Source organism: Athalia rosae, chromosome 7 (assembly GCF_917208135.1).
Source record: "Athalia rosae chromosome 7, iyAthRosa1.1, whole genome shotgun sequence".
Classification (NCBI taxonomy): domain Eukaryota; kingdom Metazoa; phylum Arthropoda; class Insecta; order Hymenoptera; family Athaliidae; genus Athalia; species Athalia rosae.
The window spans coordinates 825,005-845,310 of NC_064032.1; the positions used below are offsets into that span (position 1 = coordinate 825,005).

Here is a 20,306-nt window from a genome sequence, read left to right on the forward strand (position 1 = left end):
TTGCTACTTGGAGCAGTCAAGACATTTTTTGACAGTCCTTGGTCAAGACCATCAGAGTTCTAGTGTGGGCAAATGAGGACGCCACTTTCCTGATGAATTTATGAAGAGGCTCAAGACAAATGTGGACACGCGGTTTTCAAAGGTTAATTTTCGTCGTGCAATCGAGTTTTAAATTTGACTAACCGAGCTGGTATTTTGATTATTTGTCTGCAGGTAACTGAGGTCTGTACGGACAATTTATTACTTATATATTTCTTGTACTTGACAACTGTTTATGTATTCATAAACACAGTAATATGACAGTACTGGAGAATGATGAAAATAAGGTGTCTGCGTCGAAGAGTAATGATCAATTGGCAAAGAATTTTGAAGGAGGTTTAAAGAACTCTGACATGGATAGCAACGACAAAAAAGTAAAAAAAAGCAAAAAACGAAAGGCTACAAAACCTATCGATGATATTCCTGAGAATGAAAATGAATCGATTGTTACAACTAATGAAAATAATATTTCACAAGAATCTTCCAAGAAAAAGAAACTCGAGATCGTTAATCCAGAAGGTTTCTATTATCGATAATATTTTAAATTATATATTAATACGATCAAGAGCGATCAACAGTTGAATGTAATTGAATGTCTTTTAGAAAATGATGAAGACTCTACTAATGACGAAGTTGGTAACTCACAAAAGTTCACCGATACAGAAGCCAGACAGATTACTGGGAAGTCTTTGAGAGCCAGTTTTAACTCAGCAGATGGCTTAGCCGTTCTGAAGAAGTTTGTGACAATTTGTAATGAAAACAAGAAGCTTGACTTGGCGGTACAATATTTGGATGCAGGTGGAAGTCCCTTGGAAATTCTCAGGCTATTGGAAACGACGGATAAAAAAAATATTAACAATGCCACTGTAGTTTTTTCAGCGCTGGAAATTGTAATAATTGAGTAAGTTTCAAAAGTTGTTCTTCAAAGCTTCATATAGAGATTAATATTCCTATTTCTGTTTATAGGATACTCGCGAAATATCCTCACTATCATTCAAGTGCGGCAGAAGCCTGCCGGTATTTGTTAAATTCCCATTTATCGTCGATACATTCCATGTTGTCTAGCCAGAGTAATGCAAAACAAAGAAAAGTAGTATTGAAATTATTGACTGCAGTTGTTACACTGGGTGGAAATTTACCTCGTGAATTACTCGGTCATCTCTCTTTGCACTTTCAAGTCCTGGACACTCTCTCAAGGCATACACAACCCACAGATTCGCAGAGCGTTCGAACCAGTTTCATCCATTTCATTTTGTCATTTTTGATCGAGGGCAATGTATCGGTGGTCAGAACATTATTAGATAAACGAGGAGTCCTGTCCAGCATATTTCCAGATCTGATCTATGACACACACCACTTAGTTAATCTAGTTTTCACAACAGTGAAAACGTATGTCCTAGAAAACCCAGGGATCAGTAAGACTATAAAACTCAGTACTTTCTCAACTCCAGTAATTCAGAACATAGTCTCATTATACAATTGGAAAGGACCCAAAAACTGGCCCAATAAACACCGAAAAAAACAAGCTGAAGAAAGTCCTGGGTACACAGATCCTGAAGAGAAAAAAGTTAGCTCACCAATATCCAGGTTCACATTGCTCTTGCAATTATTTGGCATCCTTCGATCACTAATTTTTTTCGTGTTTTATAGGTGGTCGTTGAAGTCGTTCACGAATTTTTGTCAACGTTACTAACTTCCAATAAGTTTGGAATAATTTTCCACGATCGGTCACTTGGTACCTCGGGACAAAAAAACAATCAGCTAGCCAACACGATACTTCAGAGTTTAGATCGACCTTGGGAACACACAAAACCGGCGGATTTGGTTGTGAAGATTCTTGTGGCATGCCCAGATCTGATCAGATCTCAACTTGTGTATACCGAACCCTATCTGACACCTGCAATATCTCAGAAGTGGATACTGCTCATGAAATTTATCCAACAGGCAAGCAAGGCGCTTTTTTATATTTTTGCTGTTGATTCAATGCTTTTAAACTCATTCCATTATTTTCATACCAGATTGTTGAATCACTAAATCCAGAAGTATGCCTCAAGCCATGCTTATCGGAATTGACTACATCAAAATTATTCTCTGTGGTGACAACTCTAACAGCATCTCCGCTAATTTTGAAAAATGCTATTGCTCCAGCTTTGAATCATGACTGTTTATTGGTACGTCATACTGCAACAGTTCTACTCGTAGTTATGCTCAAGCAATTGAAAAATTTTATGGACACTGTGAGACGTCATAGCTTAGACGACAATGAAACTTTGAAGCTTCAAAAATATGTTACCGATTATCTGCAAAAGGTGAGCATGTGATTAATTTAACGAACAATATTCAGATGCTGTTATTATATCGACTTCCGAAATTGTATTTTCAGAATATCCCTAGTTTGGATACTCTTTTAATTGCTTGGAAAAAAACGCTATCGCCCAATGAAGAGATTGAGGAAGAATCTGTTGCAAAAACTGCAGGAACGATTAATTTCCCAACTCTCAAAGAAAGTCTGACTGCAATTTTAGATTTACTTTTAATTTATCGAGACATACGTCCTCAACTGTCGGAAACCAGTTTAATAACAACTTCTAATTCTACCTCGTTACTAACCGGATTGAATACAATAAAAGATATAGATGAAGAAGAACTTGGCACACTGAAAGTGAAAGCTTTACAATTTTTACTAGAACTTGATTCTTCAGCATTCTCTCCAGAGAAGGTAACACAATATATGATATCTTCAACCTATTAGATCCTTTACAAAATTCGTACTTTGACTGATGAAATATTTTTTATTAGGAATTATTTGGTGAAACCATACCATTTTTAATTGCTCTCCTCGATGCTCGTAAAGGTCCTATGCCAGTAAGTCGCCAAGCAAAAACTGCGTTGAAAGCGCTTCTGAATAGCTGCGGGGTGTTTGAAGGTTGTAGTTATCAGGTTGATATATGGATAAACAGTTGCTTGAATTTTGAAAATATAGAAGAGAGATTAGAAATTTCTTATTGGCTTGTTAAAATTATCCGAAAAACTGTTAAGCACGTAACAAAATACGTTGATCTTGTTATCCAAGCTGAGGAAGTAGCTGGAGAACATCTGTACAGTGAAACAAAAATCGACGATATATTTACAGGTAACTTATTTTTTTCACTCTCAGTCTGATTTTCTGTGATCGATACGTGCAAAGTTTGATATTATTTCGCAGACCTGATGGAACGTGACATAAAAATAGAAGAAAAGAAGATGACGAGAATGTTACCTTCTGTATCTATAAGCGTATTATTGCCTGCAGCGATTGAAAATCTGCAAAGTGATCAGAGTAAATTGCTGCTTCAGTACATGTCACGTGTATTAGTTCATACGTTGCATTGTCAAATTGCGCCACATGCGTTGATACATTTAACAAAGGACCTAGAAGCGCTACCCGCGCTATCTTATTTATCTAGCTGGATACCTTCTCACGAACACAACAGTGTTAAGAAACCATTTGGTTCAAAAAGCCTGATTTATAAATTCAGCAAGGCCTTGCTGAACGAACGTAAAATTGACTTGACTGAACTGTTTGAAGGAAACAGAAAATTGTCATTACAAATTGGAGATGAAGAATTCAATTTCGAATATTCAATGCACCCCGACGAAGTCATAGCGCTTTATAGATTAACTATTTTTTATTTTACACAACTACTGCAGGAAGAAAAATTGACCAAAGAAATGAATTACAATATAAAAGTTGCGGTGATAACTCTACTGCATATAGCAAAGGACATTGAATTTACCGATGAAAGTTTAAACATTTCTGAGGAATGCTGCGACTGGACATTAGCCCATCCTGTGATCTTGCAAAATTTTTCGCCATTGCATAAAAAAAAAAACCTAGTTGAAAAACACTCTACGGAAATGGTGGCTGACGTTTGTCGTAAGATGATCGATTTGTTTGGAAAACAAAAAATTTCCGATCTCATTGTTCCCTTCAAAGAGAAATACATGAGAAAATTGATGACTGCGGTGAATAAGAGTCGGAATGACGGAAATGTAAAAGATTCACCAACAGTTGTACGATTTGTTGAAATTCTACAATTTAATACTAGAGATATTATCGAGGTATTGACCGCTGTAACGGAACTGCCCTCGGACAAACTAGTTTCTACAGATAAAATTCAACTATCGATGTGGGGTTTACTAGTTCCAAAGTTAGTGGCTGCGACAGTTGGAGAAATAGAAGATAATGAGCGCAGAAAATCTTTAACGTTGGACAAATCTTTGATAGAAAAAATTGGTGCTCATATGATTCAACTAATCAGTTTCAAGAACAAAAATTTGGATATTTGGATTGATAGTCTCTTTGCACATTTGAAAAGATTCCCGCATAATATCGCTGGAGTTGATAGAAGTAAGTAAACTTGAAACCTATTTATCTTGAAAGTATCGAATTGAAATTATATAGTAAACATTTAGTTGATAGGTAACTCGTGATTACTTCAAAATCAGTTTGTCAAAAATTACAGATATGCTCCTATCGCTAATTAAGGGAAAACATAGCCTTTTGGCAACCGAATTAGCATCATTTTTAATAAGTAGGAATATAAAGTTCGTTTCTGTCTATGTAAAATATGCTATGTCCAATGTCGAGGCTTTGAAAGACAGAGATACCGTGTTCTCAATCCTATCAAGCATGCTAGACAACGAAGCACAGCCACAGTTTTATCCGAAACTGTACGAATTATACAAAGAAGAAATATTGGGCTGGTTTTCTGACCCGGAAACAGTAAATCCGTCGATCAAAAGAAACATCAAAGCTGCGGTCAAATTAATCGAAACTGTTGTAGGTGAGGGACTTTATATGATTAAAAATTTATCTTCCCTTCACATTTTAGTCAGAAGTTGAGAAATTCTTTAAATTAATTTCTCTGTCAACAGACGTAGAAACGTGTAACGAAAGGTGTGATATGATCTTATCAAATGGGGACAAGTTATTGATGGTGGATACAAGTTATATCGAATTGCTACAAAGCATTTTTACGAAAGCCGGAAAACTTGAAATCATTGGAAATAATCGTCTGGTGGATTTTGCGCAAATACTTATTCACGTTACGGTATCAGCCCTAAAAAAAGATAGTAAAAATAATGAGAAGCACGAGAAATTATGTAAAATTTTGCTCGAGACCATAAGCCTGGTAGATGTTAAAAAAAGTCACTCACAGTGCCACGAAATACAAAAGAACCATTCCTGGCCGCAGTTTACACGATTTTCTCTAAAACTGGGCCTAAAATCTTCCAAAGATGATAACAATCAAGTCCTACTATTGAGAACGTTAGTTAAACTTTGCGACATTGTGTACGAGAATAACAGCGACGACGAATACGTTAAAACTTTGTTTGAAATGACGACTTCTCATTCTGAATTTATCAACACAATGCTGGGCACAAGTTCCACTAAAAGTGAGCTATTCGTGAATTGAATTGATCTGTGCTTCTAATTTACTTTAGCCTTTCTTAAAATTTGGTATATTTCATTTTTCAGGAGATTTGATAGAGCTACTTTTGGTGCTAGTGAAAAAGAATAATTCTTTGATGGCCTCTACGCATGTATCACTTTATCTAGGAAGTTACAATGCAACGCTGAACGAAACTGATCAATTAATTTTACAGGTAATAATATTCTGTAAAATTTTTCTATATCGCTCATACCCGTCTATTGTTTAAACGTCGATAACACCAACTACATTGTATTTGATTCAAGCTGCTGCAATATTACGAAAGTCACAACGTCAAACTAACAGACTATCGCCCATATTTATGGGGTAGCACGGCAGCTTCGCATTACAGTGTAAAAAGTGGAGCAGATACTGCTCTTTGGCGACAGCCGTCAACTTCCCAAGTCCTAGATTTATTTACACAAGAAATGGTCAACAGCACTGTGAAAGATTATCCTGTATCAAGGAATTTGGTGGTAAAAAATAATCGACAGAAATCCCTCATTAAATTTGACCGCACTGGAAAAAATTAATTCGTTCATTTTGTCTTTTTTCCAGAGCACAGAACTGCATCCGTCGCAATCAGCTTATGATCCAGCATTTTATTTGCCACTGTTGTGTTATTTATTATCAGACAACAGCGTAGTTGCTTGTCACAAAATCACTCAAAGCGGTGCACTTGCTTTAGTGTTGTCCGCTTGCGGAAGTACACAGAAACAGACTCGAATTGCTGCTTTTACAGTTATATCAAGATTCTACTACCACTTAGAAGCTACAAAGTAAGTTTTATGTCGTTACTTAATTTTACTTGAAATGCAAACATTGATATGATCATTCTAATGTTTTAAATTTATTTACTTATTTAATTTTCCGATAGTTCCAAAGAAAAATTACTGTGGATGCATTTCATCGACACTTTCCGGAATGGAATATCTTCCTCAGAATCAGAGCTGCAGGAAGTTGAACTTTCTTGTTTGGTAACGACGTTTATGGCACGCACTTCACTGGTTGCGACGCAACCTTTAAACCCTTTGTATTCACCGTTACAAAGATTTTTGATGGCAAAACCCGAATTGAATTTAACAACGATACCGGAATTCCTGCAGCTCTTTCATAGCTCTGAGATTGATTATAAAATGCACAGATTTTGGATCTTAGAAGTTATTCGTGACGGACTAAAGACCAAAGTGGATACAAACGTGGCCTTCAGATGTATGATATTTAAAATGCTATTTGCCTTTTATAACTGCGTTTTGGCCGATAGGCAAACTAAGGTAAATATTTGATCGTGGTTACTTCATAGTTTGAAAATCTAAAATTTTCTAATATTATTCATTTCAGAATCTTATACTGCAAGTAATAAATTCTGCAGTGAAAATTCCGAACGCTGCGTTACTACTTACAACTGGTTACGGTTTGCTACCTTGGCTCAACGAAGTAACTTACTCGTTAAATGAAGATGATTTAGATTTCATATCAATTTTTATAAACGTGATATGGAATCTTTTTGAATCGTTAAAAAAATCTAATAAAAAATGCGAAGTATTAGACTACATGCTTTTAAGTACGATGATGAATTTGAAAATACATTTATCTAGAAATACGGATATCGAATCGTACAAAAACTACATTGTTCTATTAGAAAAAATCGTATCTACTAGACCATCAGTTTTTTCGAAAAGTTTGTCAGTTAATCACATCCAAGAATTGGTGCAACTTTCGAAAATAATCTTAGGAGAGGTCGACGAATGCGAAGACCTCATGCAATTCGGAGCTAAGTTTTTTATGAAAAACTTAAATTCTGATTGTCAAGATGACGTGGCCGTGGCAAAAAACTCTCTCAGAAAATTAATAATCTTGGTGTCTACAAATAAATGAAATCTAACCAACTGATGATTTGTCCAGAGAAAAAAAATTGATTATTTGTATATAACTTTGTAAAAAATACAACATGTGTATATTCATTTCCTACAACTGCGAATTATTTCTACTTGTTAAAGACACACGTTATTGGATAACTGTTTCGTTGTTTCACGCTTAAATATAACTACATTTACCGAGTTTAAAATTGATACGTAATTTCTTTTTGTTCCGGTTACACTTTTAATAAAGCTGCAATATTTTTGAAACAGCCAGTAATCGCCGAGCGCTTGAGTCATTATACTTGAAAATTAATGCTTGGAATTACTCACGTCAAAATGCGGTTGTATCTCATCAAGTCGCTCATTGAATTTTCAACTTTGACTTCTGAAATCCCCGAGATCACTTCCGCGGAGTTCCAACTAACGATTCAGTGATAGGATACGTCATTTTTTAAGAATAATAATTATCATTTTCTCTAAATATTGTTGTTTTTACCCCTCACCTTCTATACAAACATCTGTCCACCTTGATTTCAACTAAACTTCACTTCTTACACGAAATCCAATTCAGTTTTAATGTAATGTCGACCACTGATCCTTCGTCTATCCAGTTGTCGTTCCAACAATTTTTTTATTTCACTGATTATAAATACACTAGCGGTAAGCGTCACTAAGAATAATATATCTGTAAGTCACGATAAGATCTGTTAATGACACAAAACTTACAGGTAATTACAGTTGTCAGGGTCCTCGATTGAGTACAAGAGCAAAAAAGTAACCCACCTTTGAATGTGAGAGCTTCTGTTTGAAAAACTTTTTGTAGCGGAGGAAAATAGATGACCAACATTTGCCCAACAACGGACAATGTCACAGCGAGCAGAAACATTTTATTACTAAATAAACCAATAGTGAATATTGACTTTGTCTGTAACAGAAACATGATATTGATTCGTGAAAATTGGACTGCAAATGTAGCAAAAAATCGAAAAAAAATTTAGTTCCACCGACCTGTGACCTGCAACTCAATGCGTTAAACATATCAAAAAATACGAAACAGGTAAACGTCATTGTTGTATCTCTGGCGGTGATTCCTCCCGATGTCATCTGTCAAATAAGATTAAGGAATCGTTTTTTAAGCATTTAATTCATAACCACATTTATGTTACCGGTTAAAAGTGACAGAAATCGATATTCACCTCCCTATTGTAAACCCATAGAGTGCCGAGAATAATGATAGCTGCCGACAATAGGACATTTACAATCAAATGTCGCGTAATCATAGGTTCCTTTGTGTCGCGCGGCTTTTGTTTGAGTACATCTCTGTCAACGGGTTCTACTCCCAAACTAGATTGAATGAAGAACGTTTAAAATGGGATAGGATGAAGTAGATTGTAGAAGTCTATCTAGAAATTTTAACACACCTCTGAGCTGGCGGACCATCCATGATAATATTTATCCACAAAATTTGCATGGCATTTAGTGGATTCGGGATTCCCATCAGCGTCGCTAACGCGATTAATGACAAAGCAGCGATACTGGTACTCAATTGAAATCTCACAAAGTTTCGAATATTGTAAAAAATTCCTTTCCCTTCCTCAATCGCCGCGCTGTATTGCAAATGCAGTATGAGAATTGGAAAAAAAATCAACTGGAATAAATCCAGGCCAATAATAAAGCGTGGGTAACTTACATGATGGCTTGGAAATCGTCGTCTACCAAAATCATGTCAGCAGCTTCCTTGCACACATCGGTTCCATTTTTTCCCATGGCGATACCAATATCAGCCTTCTTCAAAGCGACGCCATCATTTACTCCGTCTCCTGTCATACCCACAATATTGCCATTTCTTTGCAATGCTTTCACTATACACAATTTGTGTTTAGGTGTCACCCGATAGAATACGCTTATATTGCCGATGACCTGTTCCAATTGGTGCTCGCTTAAAGTATCCATTTCATCTCCAGACATGACCTGCATGTGTATCGTGTCCAACCCTATCATATCAGCTGGAAATATGATTTCAAAATTGAATTTAATATTTTAATCATTTCATCAGATAGAATTGAAAAATTGATCTCACCTATAGCCGTTGCTGTTTCTTTTGCATCACCTGTTACCATTTTAACTTTAACACCACTGTTCATTAATGTTGTAATTGATTCGCGAACGTGGGGTCTTGGCGGATCACAAATTCCTACCAAACCAACGTAAACGAGATCTTGAAGCGAAGTCCCACGAGCTAGACCCATTACTAGAGGAAAAAAAGTGTCACGACAACTATGTGAAATTTTCAACTCATAGTTTCTGAGAGAAACAATAAATACCCACTAACCTCTTAAGCCTTTTTTTCCAATGTCATAAGCCTCCGTTAAGATTTCCTGTTCTTTTTTCTGATTGAGCGAATATAGCTGACCATTAGCCGAATATTTCGTACATTGTGGCAATATTTTTTCCATGGCACCTTTTACGAAAAATATTTCTTCCTTTTGCTACAAATAATAATAACATGGGTGCGTCAATGAAGAAACTCTTGAGAGATAAATGGCATTTCAAAAAAAATTCGTTTCACTTACAGGTCCGTACTTAGTGGCACATCTAACTGCCATCATTTTTTGTTCTGACGAAAATGGATATTCCTGAAGTCGAAGATATTTGTCGACGGCTCCGTACATCCTATTTTTCATTGCAACAGCTATCAAAGCACCTTCCGTAGGTTGACCCAGGAGAACGTCATTTTGCATGACCGCATTATTACAAACACAGCCAACCTGAGAAAAGTAACGTCGATAATTGTGTGCAATTGACGCAAATGTTAGAATCTAGCAGGCGTTACCTCGAGCATGTTGTAAATAGCGCTACGTGCAAGTTCGACGTTGTCGCATTTATGAATATTTATTTCTCCATGATCATTATACCCCGTTCCGCTAACGTCCGCCGAATACCCTTCGGATGTTAAAAGTGTGGTAACAGTCATCTCATTCTTTGTTAACGTACCCGTCTTGTCGGAGCATATAACGTTTACGCACCCTGAAATCAGTTTCAAAGTATTCTAGTGAGTCGTAACCAATGTCAATGAAATAAGCCAAGGCAGGTGTCAATCGAAATATTTATGTTTTCATACCGAGCGTCTCGACGGTGGGAAGTTTTTTAACGATAACTTTTCGCTTTGCCATTCTCATAACACCCAATGCAAGAGTAACTGTGACAACTATGGGGAGTCCTTCAGGGATGGCTGCAACTGCCAAGCTGACGCTGATGGTAAACATTTCCAGCACAGCCTTTCCTTGTATCCAGCCAATCAGCATAATTATACCAATAATACAAAATGAGTAAAACGACAACTGAGCACCCAGAATGTCCATGCTTCTCTGCAAAGGCGTTTTTGGAGCCTCTTCCGCTTGCATCATTGCAAAGACCTCACCAAACTCACTCTTTTCTCCTGTATTAACAACGATACCCTAGAACATAGGATGACATAAAATAAATGACTAGCATGAGTCGAAAAAAAGCGAACATGTTCTAGATTTTTTTTAACACCTTGCCATTTCCACAGCGCACCAGTGTGCCCATAAAAGCGATATTTTTCTTGACACTGTGTCCATTTGTTTTGAGTAAAGGTGCAGTGTATTTCTGAGCTGGTTCAGTTTCTCCTGTGAAACTACTTTCGTCAATTGCCAAATCAATCGCTTCAAATATTCTGATATCTGCTGGTACTCTGTCACCGATATTTAAATGAACGATATCACCAGGTACTAAATTTCTGGCAAGAAATGTTCCCAAATGTCCATCACGTAAGCTACGATACAATGACATGAGCGTTAGTTTGGTAACTTAGTAATAATCAATTTATAGATAATACTAACCAATGGCAAGTCGGTGGCACCAATTTATTCAACTCTGCTAGAGATTTTTCAGATCTGTATTCCTGTACAAATGCTACCGTAACCACTATGACGATGGCCACTGTAATACTGACAGCATCATCGAATTGTTTCATGAACACGCTGACAACCGCAGATCCAAGAAGAAGCAAAATCAATGGATTCTTGAACTGTTCGATATATTTTTTCCAGGTTGGTTCTTCCTCACGAACGATCAATTCGTTGTAACCGGTGAGTTGCCTTCGCAACTCTGCTTCTCTCCACCATAATCCTGTCCGAGGATCGACTCGCAATCTGGCTGCAACTTCTTCCGCCCCCAAGCTTGCAGCCTCGGCTGTTGTCAGCCACATGTCTGGATCCAAGTCTTCTATCTAGAAATGAATGAACCGTTATAAGGTGTGTGCTATTTAGGCCGCTGATTTAATTTAGAGTTTACGCACAGGGTTAATAAGATAGATACTTTCATCTACACAGAGTCCATTATTTAATCTTATACGATTATGGACCAATCTTTTGATAATAAGATAAATGAAAAGTTGAAAAGTCACATACCATTGTCGAAAACTTGTGAGATTTTTCTTTAAACATCAAGCTTGATAAACTAATAATTTCAATGACTAGTTTATGTAATTCTCATGTTATAATGACCATAATCATAGAACTATCAATAGCAGACAATAAGTTCCAATTTGTTAATTATCTCCTAAACAGGCAATATAATCTGCTGATAATAAACACAGCTGATAAGATATTACAAATCCATGACAAAATTCAAATTAGCTGTGGTAATTATTGGGTGATTGAAAGCAGTAATTAATCTGCTATCAAAAGTGAAAATTAGGCAAAACTTTAAGTTTGTATGAAAAAAATCACAGGATTTTTCTATTCATCATTTACCTGGGTAGTCATGATTCTTATAGGCTGTGATTAGGTGAATTTCGACAAGCGGCAGCATTACAAATTTAATAACAAAATAAAGTAATCAATAATTTCAAAAATTTGTTCAACATTTAACCGATATTGATCTGATAATACTGCATAGTAAAAAAGCGTAATCTGGAAACAACTGTTTCCGTCACTGTTCGAAACCTGATCGTTGCTTAATACAGAAAACTCGTTGAAATAGGTAAGCAGGTAGGCAGTCAGACAGGTAGGTATGCGAAAGGGGACGGCCAACAGTTGTCAATAGTTAACTGTAATTTGACGGATAAATTCTGAATACGTCATGAAAAGAGATACTCTGTATCGTACCACGTGGCGTTAAGATGAGGTCACAGAAACGATCGATTGACGACGATATTCGCGCGTGCTGTTATAACAATCGTAAAATATGTTTTTCCACCTTCCTCAATACTCGCATCTCAGCTAGATCTGAAACACATGACAACAAAGGAAAAAAAGTAGTTACGTTACTTGCTTCGGATAAATTTTATATGCGAATACCGATGACTCGTATTTTGCTTTTAATTACCGAGTCCTTAATTCTAGGGCGTCCATAATTCCAGATATATCATGTGTCTAACGCGTGACAACTTCATGTGTCAAAACCGTCAATGAAATGGCAGGGACGGGAAGAGGATAAGAAAAAATATTATCATCCGCACTGCGGTTAAAACCGAGTAAAGCGTGATTCATTGCCTAATCCAATTGTGTTTATGAGAGTTAAATCAGTCAACGGATTCATGACGTTATTTCGATAGCGAATTGCAAATGAAAAAATACGTAGTAAACTTGTGTATATTTAAACATATACATATATGTATGCGGGGGGACGAAAGGAATTAGTTCTAAATTCAACCGTTACGAGGAGCAACGGTATATTAATGATGTTATTCGGCTCGATATTGAAATTCAATTCAAATGGGATAAAAATAATATGAAAATATTGGAGCGCAGTTTAAGAATATCTGAATTAATATTATCAGCCACTGCTTCGAAAATTTATTATGCAATTACTGCATTTTATATTATATTATATGATATTATATTATACAATACACCATAGAAACCAGCGCGAGAGTAAAACATATTTAAATACACGTTACTATTGTTAAACATAGGTAATAATTGTTCGAATGCTCGATAACAAGAAGTAATAATGGGAAGTTAAATGCCGTAATAATTATAGAATGTATAATAATGGATTAATTCTCACAAAACGTGAAATGCAGATATAGTATATTAGGTACTTCATCTTTCTCTCATAATCGTTGCCTCTATTATCTATTCCTATGTCTAACTCTACATAACATGTAATTTTATATTCTTATTACATATTTACTGTACTTTTTTTCACATTTTTTTTTTTTTTACTGAATATTGAGTTACTCATTAATAGCTAAGAAATATACAAATTGTAACAAATATATATATGTATATATATAGATATTATATATTACATATGCATATAATATGTGTATAATATGCCATCATAATTTATACACCATAAATTATAAACTTTGCAATAACAATTGAAATAAGTAGATCTACATGATGGAGTCACTTTTATAGTTTTGCAAATTAATAAACGACAGCCTCAATAAGTGTACACCGCACCCCCATTTCCCCTTTGTGCCCTGCTTTTTAGAATATATTACAATAAATAATAACCCTAATAATTTCAATGTATCAGGAATGACTTTTTTCTAACAATTTATTTTAATTGCATTCATTTTAATTTCAATTGTAAAACAATCATTGCCATTTCTTCTAGGACACTTATTTACAGAGAAATGTTTCAAATTACAAAAAAAAAAATGTGAAAAAAACCACCATAAACATGTCTACAGCTTTATAATTTTCAGTGTTGAATATCAAAAATACAACAGCAGAAATTTCAGCAGATGATAATTCTGGCACTATAGATTACACTGTGCGACAATAGAAAGAACTTTACATTCATCGTTTTCTTGGTATTTTTTTTCCACATCAAAGTAGGTAATAACTGCGCCAATAAATTTCATTTAGTTGTAACATTAGTTGTAACGTTGATCTGTACACAAGTGCTCCATTCATATTATATATCCCCGTAATATCTATTTTCCTTTTGTGCCCTTTAAATGTTATTAATTTATTTAGTTATATTGTTAGTTGATTTCTTCGTATTTCTTTTTTCATGCGCCTTTCCCTTTCGAAAGTAGAGTGAAAAAAAAGATACGATGCTCAGACTGTGCCAAAACTCAAATATCCTTAGTCTTTTTTTATCACACAATTCACGTACACTTTAGATCATAGATATACATATCTATGCTCAGATAATGTAAGATTCTTTTCGTTTATTTATTTCATTTTTGTTGTTGTTATTTTTTAGTTTGTTTCATATACCTCTCATTTTACGTGCAACCAGAGAGCATGGAAAGTAAGCACTACCGTTAACACGAAGTATTTTAATTCACACGCATATTTAGCGTGAAGTAATTATTATTAAAATGAACTGCTTCCAAGGATCAAGAACCAGTAATTTACAATGATTACGAGAAATCGTTTCGATATTTGATAAATAAGTAGACTAACATAGGATACACATTTACGATGACTCGAGATATAGTTTGCTAAACTATACATATTTAGGTATTTCTTTGATTTGACCAAGAACGTTTTTTCATTTGTAAAACGCCTGACCAGTTATTTTTACTTCATTTGTCAATTTGTTTATTTAATTACCATTTTTTTTAATTTTTTTTTTTTAATTTTTTTTTTGTTTTGTACAAGTAATTATTACACGTCATACATAAAGTGTAATACATTGGTTACATAGTTACTGTTGTAACAAACAGTCGTCCCCCTTTTTAATATTCCGACCTTAATCTCAGATGATCTGATTACAGAAAATTCAAAATCTGAAAGAGACGTTAAAATTGAGCTAAAAAACAAAAAAAAAGAAAAGAGCATTCAAAACGATGATCCAGGGACCGGACGTTTAATAATTATAAAGTAATACGGAAGCGTCTGATTTTTCGGAAAAACTTACTGCGTTTTATGGATACATTGAACACAATTATTTAGTAGCGAAAGAAGAATTAAATATCGTTAAATATAAAAACAGTAATAAACCTTTATCACGTTGTAATAGTAAAAAATTAGGTAAATAAATTCAGTCCTGTTAGTAACCTTGTACTAAATACATAAATTCAAACATTCTTCTTGAACAATGATCGGTAAATCATTCATAATCAATTCTTTTCAATTATTATCAGTGCAAGTAAGTCCCTGAATACGATTTTTTCTGATTCTGAATTTGCCGTCCAATAGATTAAGGATCTTTGTCGGTCGTTGCTATGCCAAGTGACTTTTATTTGTCAATATAAGTACGGTTTATTAGCAGTGTTTAAAAAAACTTCGTTGTTGTTAATAATATTCTCTAACCAAAGGAAAAAAAAAAGAATTACAATCCCACATAACTAGACTCATGAGATTTATAGACAGCGAGTGGTGGGTACTTAAAAATAATAATAGTAACTACATTGTATGAATTTGTGTGTGCCCAAATCACTTTAGAAGATATAATTCAGATCTCTAAAATGTTCTTTAAAAGCCAGGCTTTCAAATTTCTCAGATATTGAGAAATTATCGTGAGTTTTACATACTAAAATTCTAAGGACATTTTCAAGCCGTCGTATCTTCTGGTAAACCTTCATCTTGTTCTAATCGAGACGAACCACACACCCGGCATTTGCAACACACTATACATGGTGCAGCTAGCAATAATAATGGCGATGCGACGAGCAAAAGAAGTCCGAATCCCGCAAATATTCCAATAACTTGAGTCCGGTGCCATATTACAGAAGCCCGCGAATGCCCCAGTTTATTTTTACACGGTCCTTTATCGTAATGGCGGAGAAGGAAATCGTCCTAAAATGATAATTTCATCACCATCGTGTACTAGATGAAATATTTTTTTATTATAAGCTGTGAAAAATATTTAAATGGTGAAATTCTATTGGGAAAATCGTTAACAGTTCATCCATAATAATTAAATTGAACACGTAGTCAGGTGTCAGGTATAGCATTGAACATAAGCCAGCGTATGAGAAGCCTTATTGGATACTCAAGTAATCTTTTTTAGGATTTAATTATCGGAAGCAACGAGGAATGACCCAGATATCCTATACTATATGTGAAAAATGAATGAGTTTAATAAAATAAAGATGGTGAGTTTTGATGGTTGAAAGATTAGCTCAATAAAATATACTTACATCCAATGATGCTAAACAATACCAGCAGAACACATGTTTGCATCGTTTGCACATCATTTGAGCACATCCTTCGTCTTTTTCAATAGGTACGGAACACATTGGGCAACATTTTATACGATCGTTGTCAATTGGTATACCTGAGGGTACATCGGGGCAGGTACCGATGTGCCATGGTTCACGACACTGCGAACAAAACTCTGTGGAACAACTCGGACAGTGAACAGGTCCGAGAGGATGAACGCTACCTTCTTCTCCACCTATCGAACACACAGTCTCACAACCTGCACGTGGGCACCATGCCCGACCTTTGTCAACGGAAACATCTGCAGAATGAAGAGAACACCAAGCAATAAAAATAGCGAAACAAATGTAATTTATTGCTATAGTTTTGACATTGAGAATATCGATAACTAGAGTTTTTGACAGTATTTAAATTTCTCTAATTGAGGAAAATAAATTAGAAAATTCAAGCTGTGTAAACTCTTTAATTTTTTCATAAATACGTTTTGTTTTAATAAAACCGACTGTTCATTTACCGATGATGATCGTAAACAAATGTTTAACCAATGCTAATACTATTTGAAATTATTTCTAAGGCAAAGTCCGTCTTGCATTGAATTAATCATCTTTACTCGCATATGCGGGTAGTATATTAATTTACTATATGTATACAACATGCTTTCGTAAGCTAAGTATAATTATGTTAGCATTTAATGTCCCGTTAATGGTTTGTCTTTGTGGCGCTGATATTTGAGGTCAAATAACTTGAAGGAAAAATATTGCAGAGTTAGCATAACGAAAAAAAGTAACTTGGAAAGCAGATATTTTATGCATACGATGACAATTTGAAATTATTATTTTTCTACTTCGGTTGAAAAATAATATTCAACAGAATTCTTTACAACTAGGAAAGGACTTCTCTTGGAATAGATAATTGAAAAATGTCAATTTAAATATCTTTAGAGTCCCTTAGCATGTAAAATGAGATCTACAGTTGCAAATCTATAAATGTCAGATGACTTATTACATTACAGATTTTTCACATTGTTATCGATAGAGAAATATAACACTGCAGTTAGGTGTATACAAAAACTTCAATTAAACTCACCTCTGTTCAGACGAAACCTGTGATGTTTTTCCATCAATTCTGGATTCACGAGGTCTTTGATTTCTTGAAGAGAAAGAATTCCCCCTTGTTCACATTGTGCATCAGGACAACTAATTTCATAAGCACCCTCATTGATTTCAAATTCAGCGTAGCTTTGCATGCACTGTAAATATAATGATTCATCATTTAGTTTAAGGCAATTCAATTCACCTGAATTTTAATTTTGATTAATTGAACTAGTTTTTTGTTCTACACATGATCAGAGAGACTATACTTGGAACAACTCAAGAAATAAAAACAGTGGGTTGGGTTATTTAGGTATTTTATCGACTCAGTTTATTGTTCGTTCAATTAATATTGCCAGTCATCATTTGAGTGAAGAAATGAACATAATTTCGAAATGGTATAAACAAAAATGACGTAATTAATTTTGTTGATATCACAGTTATTTTTCCGTGAATCTTAATAACGATAATAGCTTTATTATTCGATTAGTAAGACTAAATTTAATAAAATATAATTCTGACTTACATCCTTGCAGTATGAACAACCACAGCTTTCAATTAGCGTAGTATTAGTCAGCGGGACATCGAGGAGGCAGAGTTTGCATCGTAATCGACCATTGATGGACTGAGATGAAGCAGGTACAAAATTACCAGCAGCCAAACTATACCTTGAACTTGAAGCCAGGGATAATAAACTGGAGCATCTTGAACATACTCGGCTACGATTGACTGGACGACCTTCTAAAGCAAGAGTACTCAATCCGACGGCAGTCTCACATTTTCTCAACACCCCAGGTCCCAAACTCAACCAGCTTCCACCTCGTGCTTCCAAACTAGCGCAGCTTTCAGGTCTTAGAAGAGGCGCGTTTGGTCCTCCGGAAAGCAGAGGTTTCTCCACAGGTGTGAGGCTCACAGAACTTGGCTCTTTACGTAATAGCGGTAATCTTATTCCAGAGAATTTCTCAACTTTGTCAACTTTCTTCTGATCAGGAATATTTTTCAGCGGCGTTATGGAGGTAACCGAACTTGTAGCTGCTCCCATTTCTATAGGAGGGGCTCGTCGAACGACGAGTGATCTAAGACTAGGCATTTCAATTTCTACAAGGTTTCCTCCCTCGCCTTTCCTGTCTCGTTTTTGGTTTCCATAAGCCACGATTGATGATGTTTTATCAGCAAAGGTTACAGACGAATTTTTATATGTTTTGGACAATAGTTTCTACGTTTATACGTAGTAAATATAAAAAGTCTTTGGATTTCTTGGATCCATTGGTTATCACTAATCGAAGATTTGCTTCGAGACACTTTGCATCTACAACTCGATGGAAGTTGAATTTAATCTTATTTTGACATTAACATGGTCGAATGATTTGAATATTGTAAACAAGTCTTTGTGTTAGGTTTATGATCGATGACGAGTTTTGATTATAGTCTTTTTCTACGTACTTTGGCCAACAATAACAGAACGATCATCATTCGTGATTATAGAAATACGAAAAAATAAAAAACGAAAATGAAAAATAATAACAAAATGACGAAATATATATTTATACGTTGTACGTTGATATATCTCCAATCTACGACGTGATTAGCTACCAAACAGCCAAATAGTCGTACGAAACGTCACCACGGGCAAAAAGAAAAAAGTCACTTTTGTTTTTATACCTCCTAGCGATTTCCTGTCGCAGGTACTCGATTCAACATCGGTTAGCTCCTACCAGCAGCAGCAGCGGGATTAGGTACGATATTCGTACCAATAATCTGATGAACGTACGCACTCTGAATTTCGATCGCCATTATTGGCGAAATAAGATCAAGAAAAACTTGAGCTGCCTCGGTCATAACGTATTGCGATGGTATTTACCATTCGCACAAACAAAAGGCACCATTAAACTGAAACATATCATTGGGAATACCTTTCACTGTTAGACAAAACAAAATGTGCTATGCTGAAAATCCCCATGGGGCACATCGACGTTCCAGCTTACGGATGGGAACCAGGCAGAAATCGTCAAATCGTTATTTCTGATTCTCGATCCTCAGGGTTTTCTGGCCTTTGGCAAAATCACGCCCAATACCAAACGTATCTTTTTATCGCGACACTTCCGTTTCACTTGGAACACTCTACGTTCATATTTTAACCTTGCTCGCTCTTGCAGGAGTTAAACTTCCGATCGCATAAATATGCGCATTACAAGGAAGAATTCTGTTTGTTTTGATGTAACCGTAAATAAACCATACAAATCGTATCAACCATCAAGCAGCACCTTCCAGCTACTACCTTCGTGCGATCTGTACCTCGGAAGACAAAAATCGCGAATAAAAATTCTTCAACCGATGAAGTTGAGCCAGTCTAGAACAGAGAACAACACTTTCGAAATAAAATAGATTGTCAACTTATTTTTCATTCATTCCTGTCATCTCCGATACTCCAGAACCGACGCTAGCATCGTTTTCTCAGAAGGCGATCTCCCCAAGTGGCATTCTGTCGCAAGTTTTTGATATTTATGAGATAATCGATGCCAAAGGGATTACTGAATAATTGATTAATCATTTGGCAATGGAATGTCAAGTTTCAAATACGATTCTCCCGATAATATCGCTGATTACTAATTACTGATCTGACAGCTAAAGTTGGCCCGAAGCGCAATCTGACGTATGCCTTTGACAGTGGTAGAATCACGTGACAACCACGTGCCTTCATACTAGGGAATTTACCGCTTGTGATCTGTCAAAAAAAATACT

General features: G+C 35.5%; 3 protein-coding genes across 9 annotated transcripts; 1 reads left to right on the forward strand and 2 right to left on the reverse strand.

Annotated features, from left to right (window-relative positions):
- Positions 1-12: 12 nt before the first annotated feature.
- On the forward strand, positions 13-7,487 carry LOC105693697 (nucleolar pre-ribosomal-associated protein 1). Of its 5 annotated transcripts, none has more exons than XM_048658799.1 (16): positions 13-142; positions 214-558; positions 643-940; positions 1,006-1,606; positions 1,690-1,983; positions 2,058-2,348; positions 2,423-2,758; positions 2,839-3,172; positions 3,245-4,429; positions 4,545-4,865; positions 4,957-5,478; positions 5,561-5,688; positions 5,780-5,989; positions 6,072-6,292; positions 6,391-6,787; positions 6,855-7,487. In XM_048658799.1, the coding sequence occupies exons 2-16, from the start codon at positions 297-299 to the stop codon at positions 7,389-7,391; spliced, it is 5,937 nt and encodes a 1,978-aa protein (XP_048514756.1). In that variant the 5' UTR covers positions 13-142; positions 214-296; the 3' UTR covers positions 7,392-7,487. The 5 variants fall into 5 exon arrangements, with proteins under 5 accessions (XP_048514756.1, XP_012269210.2, XP_020712474.2 ...); XM_012413787.3 differs by having other exon boundaries at positions 84-213; positions 293-558; XM_020856815.2 differs by having other exon boundaries at positions 97-222; positions 304-558.
- Positions 7,477-13,019, reverse strand: LOC105693698 (calcium-transporting ATPase type 2C member 1). Of its 2 annotated transcripts, XM_048658801.1 has the most exons (16): positions 12,728-13,019; positions 12,508-12,627; positions 11,239-11,627; positions 10,913-11,171; positions 10,497-10,833; positions 10,209-10,402; positions 9,949-10,143; positions 9,708-9,864; positions 9,456-9,626; positions 9,066-9,381; positions 8,797-8,982; positions 8,572-8,719; positions 8,384-8,479; positions 8,159-8,300; positions 7,879-8,060; positions 7,477-7,795 (listed from the first exon to the last, which is right to left on the reverse strand). In XM_048658801.1, exons 3-15 carry the CDS (start codon positions 11,604-11,606, stop codon positions 7,927-7,929), a joined length of 2,703 nt encoding a protein of 900 aa, XP_048514758.1. In that variant the 5' UTR covers positions 11,607-11,627; positions 12,508-12,627; positions 12,728-13,019; the 3' UTR covers positions 7,477-7,795; positions 7,879-7,926. The 2 variants fall into 2 exon arrangements, with proteins under 2 accessions (XP_048514758.1, XP_048514757.1); XM_048658800.1 differs by lacking the exons at positions 12,508-12,627; positions 12,728-13,019 and adding an exon at positions 11,809-11,961.
- Positions 13,020-13,417: 398 nt separating this feature from the next.
- LOC105693701 (probable E3 ubiquitin-protein ligase RNF144A-B) lies at positions 13,418-20,261 on the reverse strand. Of its 2 annotated transcripts, XM_048658810.1 has the most exons (5): positions 19,550-20,261; positions 18,091-19,454; positions 17,560-17,722; positions 16,452-16,774; positions 13,418-16,107 (listed from the first exon to the last, which is right to left on the reverse strand). In XM_048658810.1, the coding sequence occupies exons 2-5, from the start codon at positions 18,652-18,654 to the stop codon at positions 15,862-15,864; spliced, it is 1,296 nt and encodes a 431-aa protein (XP_048514767.1). In that variant the 5' UTR covers positions 18,655-19,454; positions 19,550-20,261; the 3' UTR covers positions 13,418-15,861. The 2 variants fall into 2 exon arrangements, with proteins under 2 accessions (XP_048514767.1, XP_048514766.1); XM_048658809.1 differs by having other exon boundaries at positions 18,091-20,261.
- Positions 20,262-20,306: the final 45 nt, after the last annotated feature.

What these genes read in the sequence shown, in the direction of transcription:
- LOC105693697 (XM_048658798.1), top strand. Translation starts at nt 120, where the DNA reads ATGTGGACACGCGGTTTTCAAAG. An exon ending in TTACCGATTATCTGCAAAAG is followed by an intron (nt 2,349 to 2,422) that starts GTGAGCATGTGA and finishes TTGTATTTTCAG; the next exon opens with AATATCCCTAGTTTGGATAC. An exon ending in TATCGCTGGAGTTGATAGAA is followed by an intron (nt 4,430 to 4,544) that starts GTAAGTAAACTT and finishes CAAAAATTACAG; the next exon opens with ATATGCTCCTATCGCTAATT.
- LOC105693698 (XM_048658800.1), bottom strand. Translation starts at nt 11,844, where the DNA reads ATGTTTAAAGAAAAATCTCACAAGTTTTCGACAATG. An exon ending in CTATTTACAACATGCTCGAG is followed by an intron (nt 10,144 to 10,208) that starts GTAACGCCTGCT and finishes TACTTTTCTCAG; the next exon opens with GTTGGCTGTGTTTGTAATAA. An exon ending in AGAAGCTCTCACATTCAAAG is followed by an intron (nt 8,061 to 8,158) that starts GTGGGTTACTTT and finishes CGTGACTTACAG; the next exon opens with ATATATTATTCTTAGTGACG.
- LOC105693701 (XM_048658810.1), bottom strand. Translation starts at nt 18,654, where the DNA reads ATGCCTAGTCTTAGATCACTCGTCGTTCGACGAGCCCCTCCTATAGAA. An exon ending in GTTGTTCATACTGCAAGGAT is followed by an intron (nt 17,723 to 18,090) that starts GTAAGTCAGAAT and finishes TTATATTTACAG; the next exon opens with TGCATGCAAAGCTACGCTGA. An exon ending in CAGGTTTCGTCTGAACAGAG is followed by an intron (nt 16,775 to 17,559) that starts GTGAGTTTAATT and finishes TTCATTCTGCAG; the next exon opens with ATGTTTCCGTTGACAAAGGT.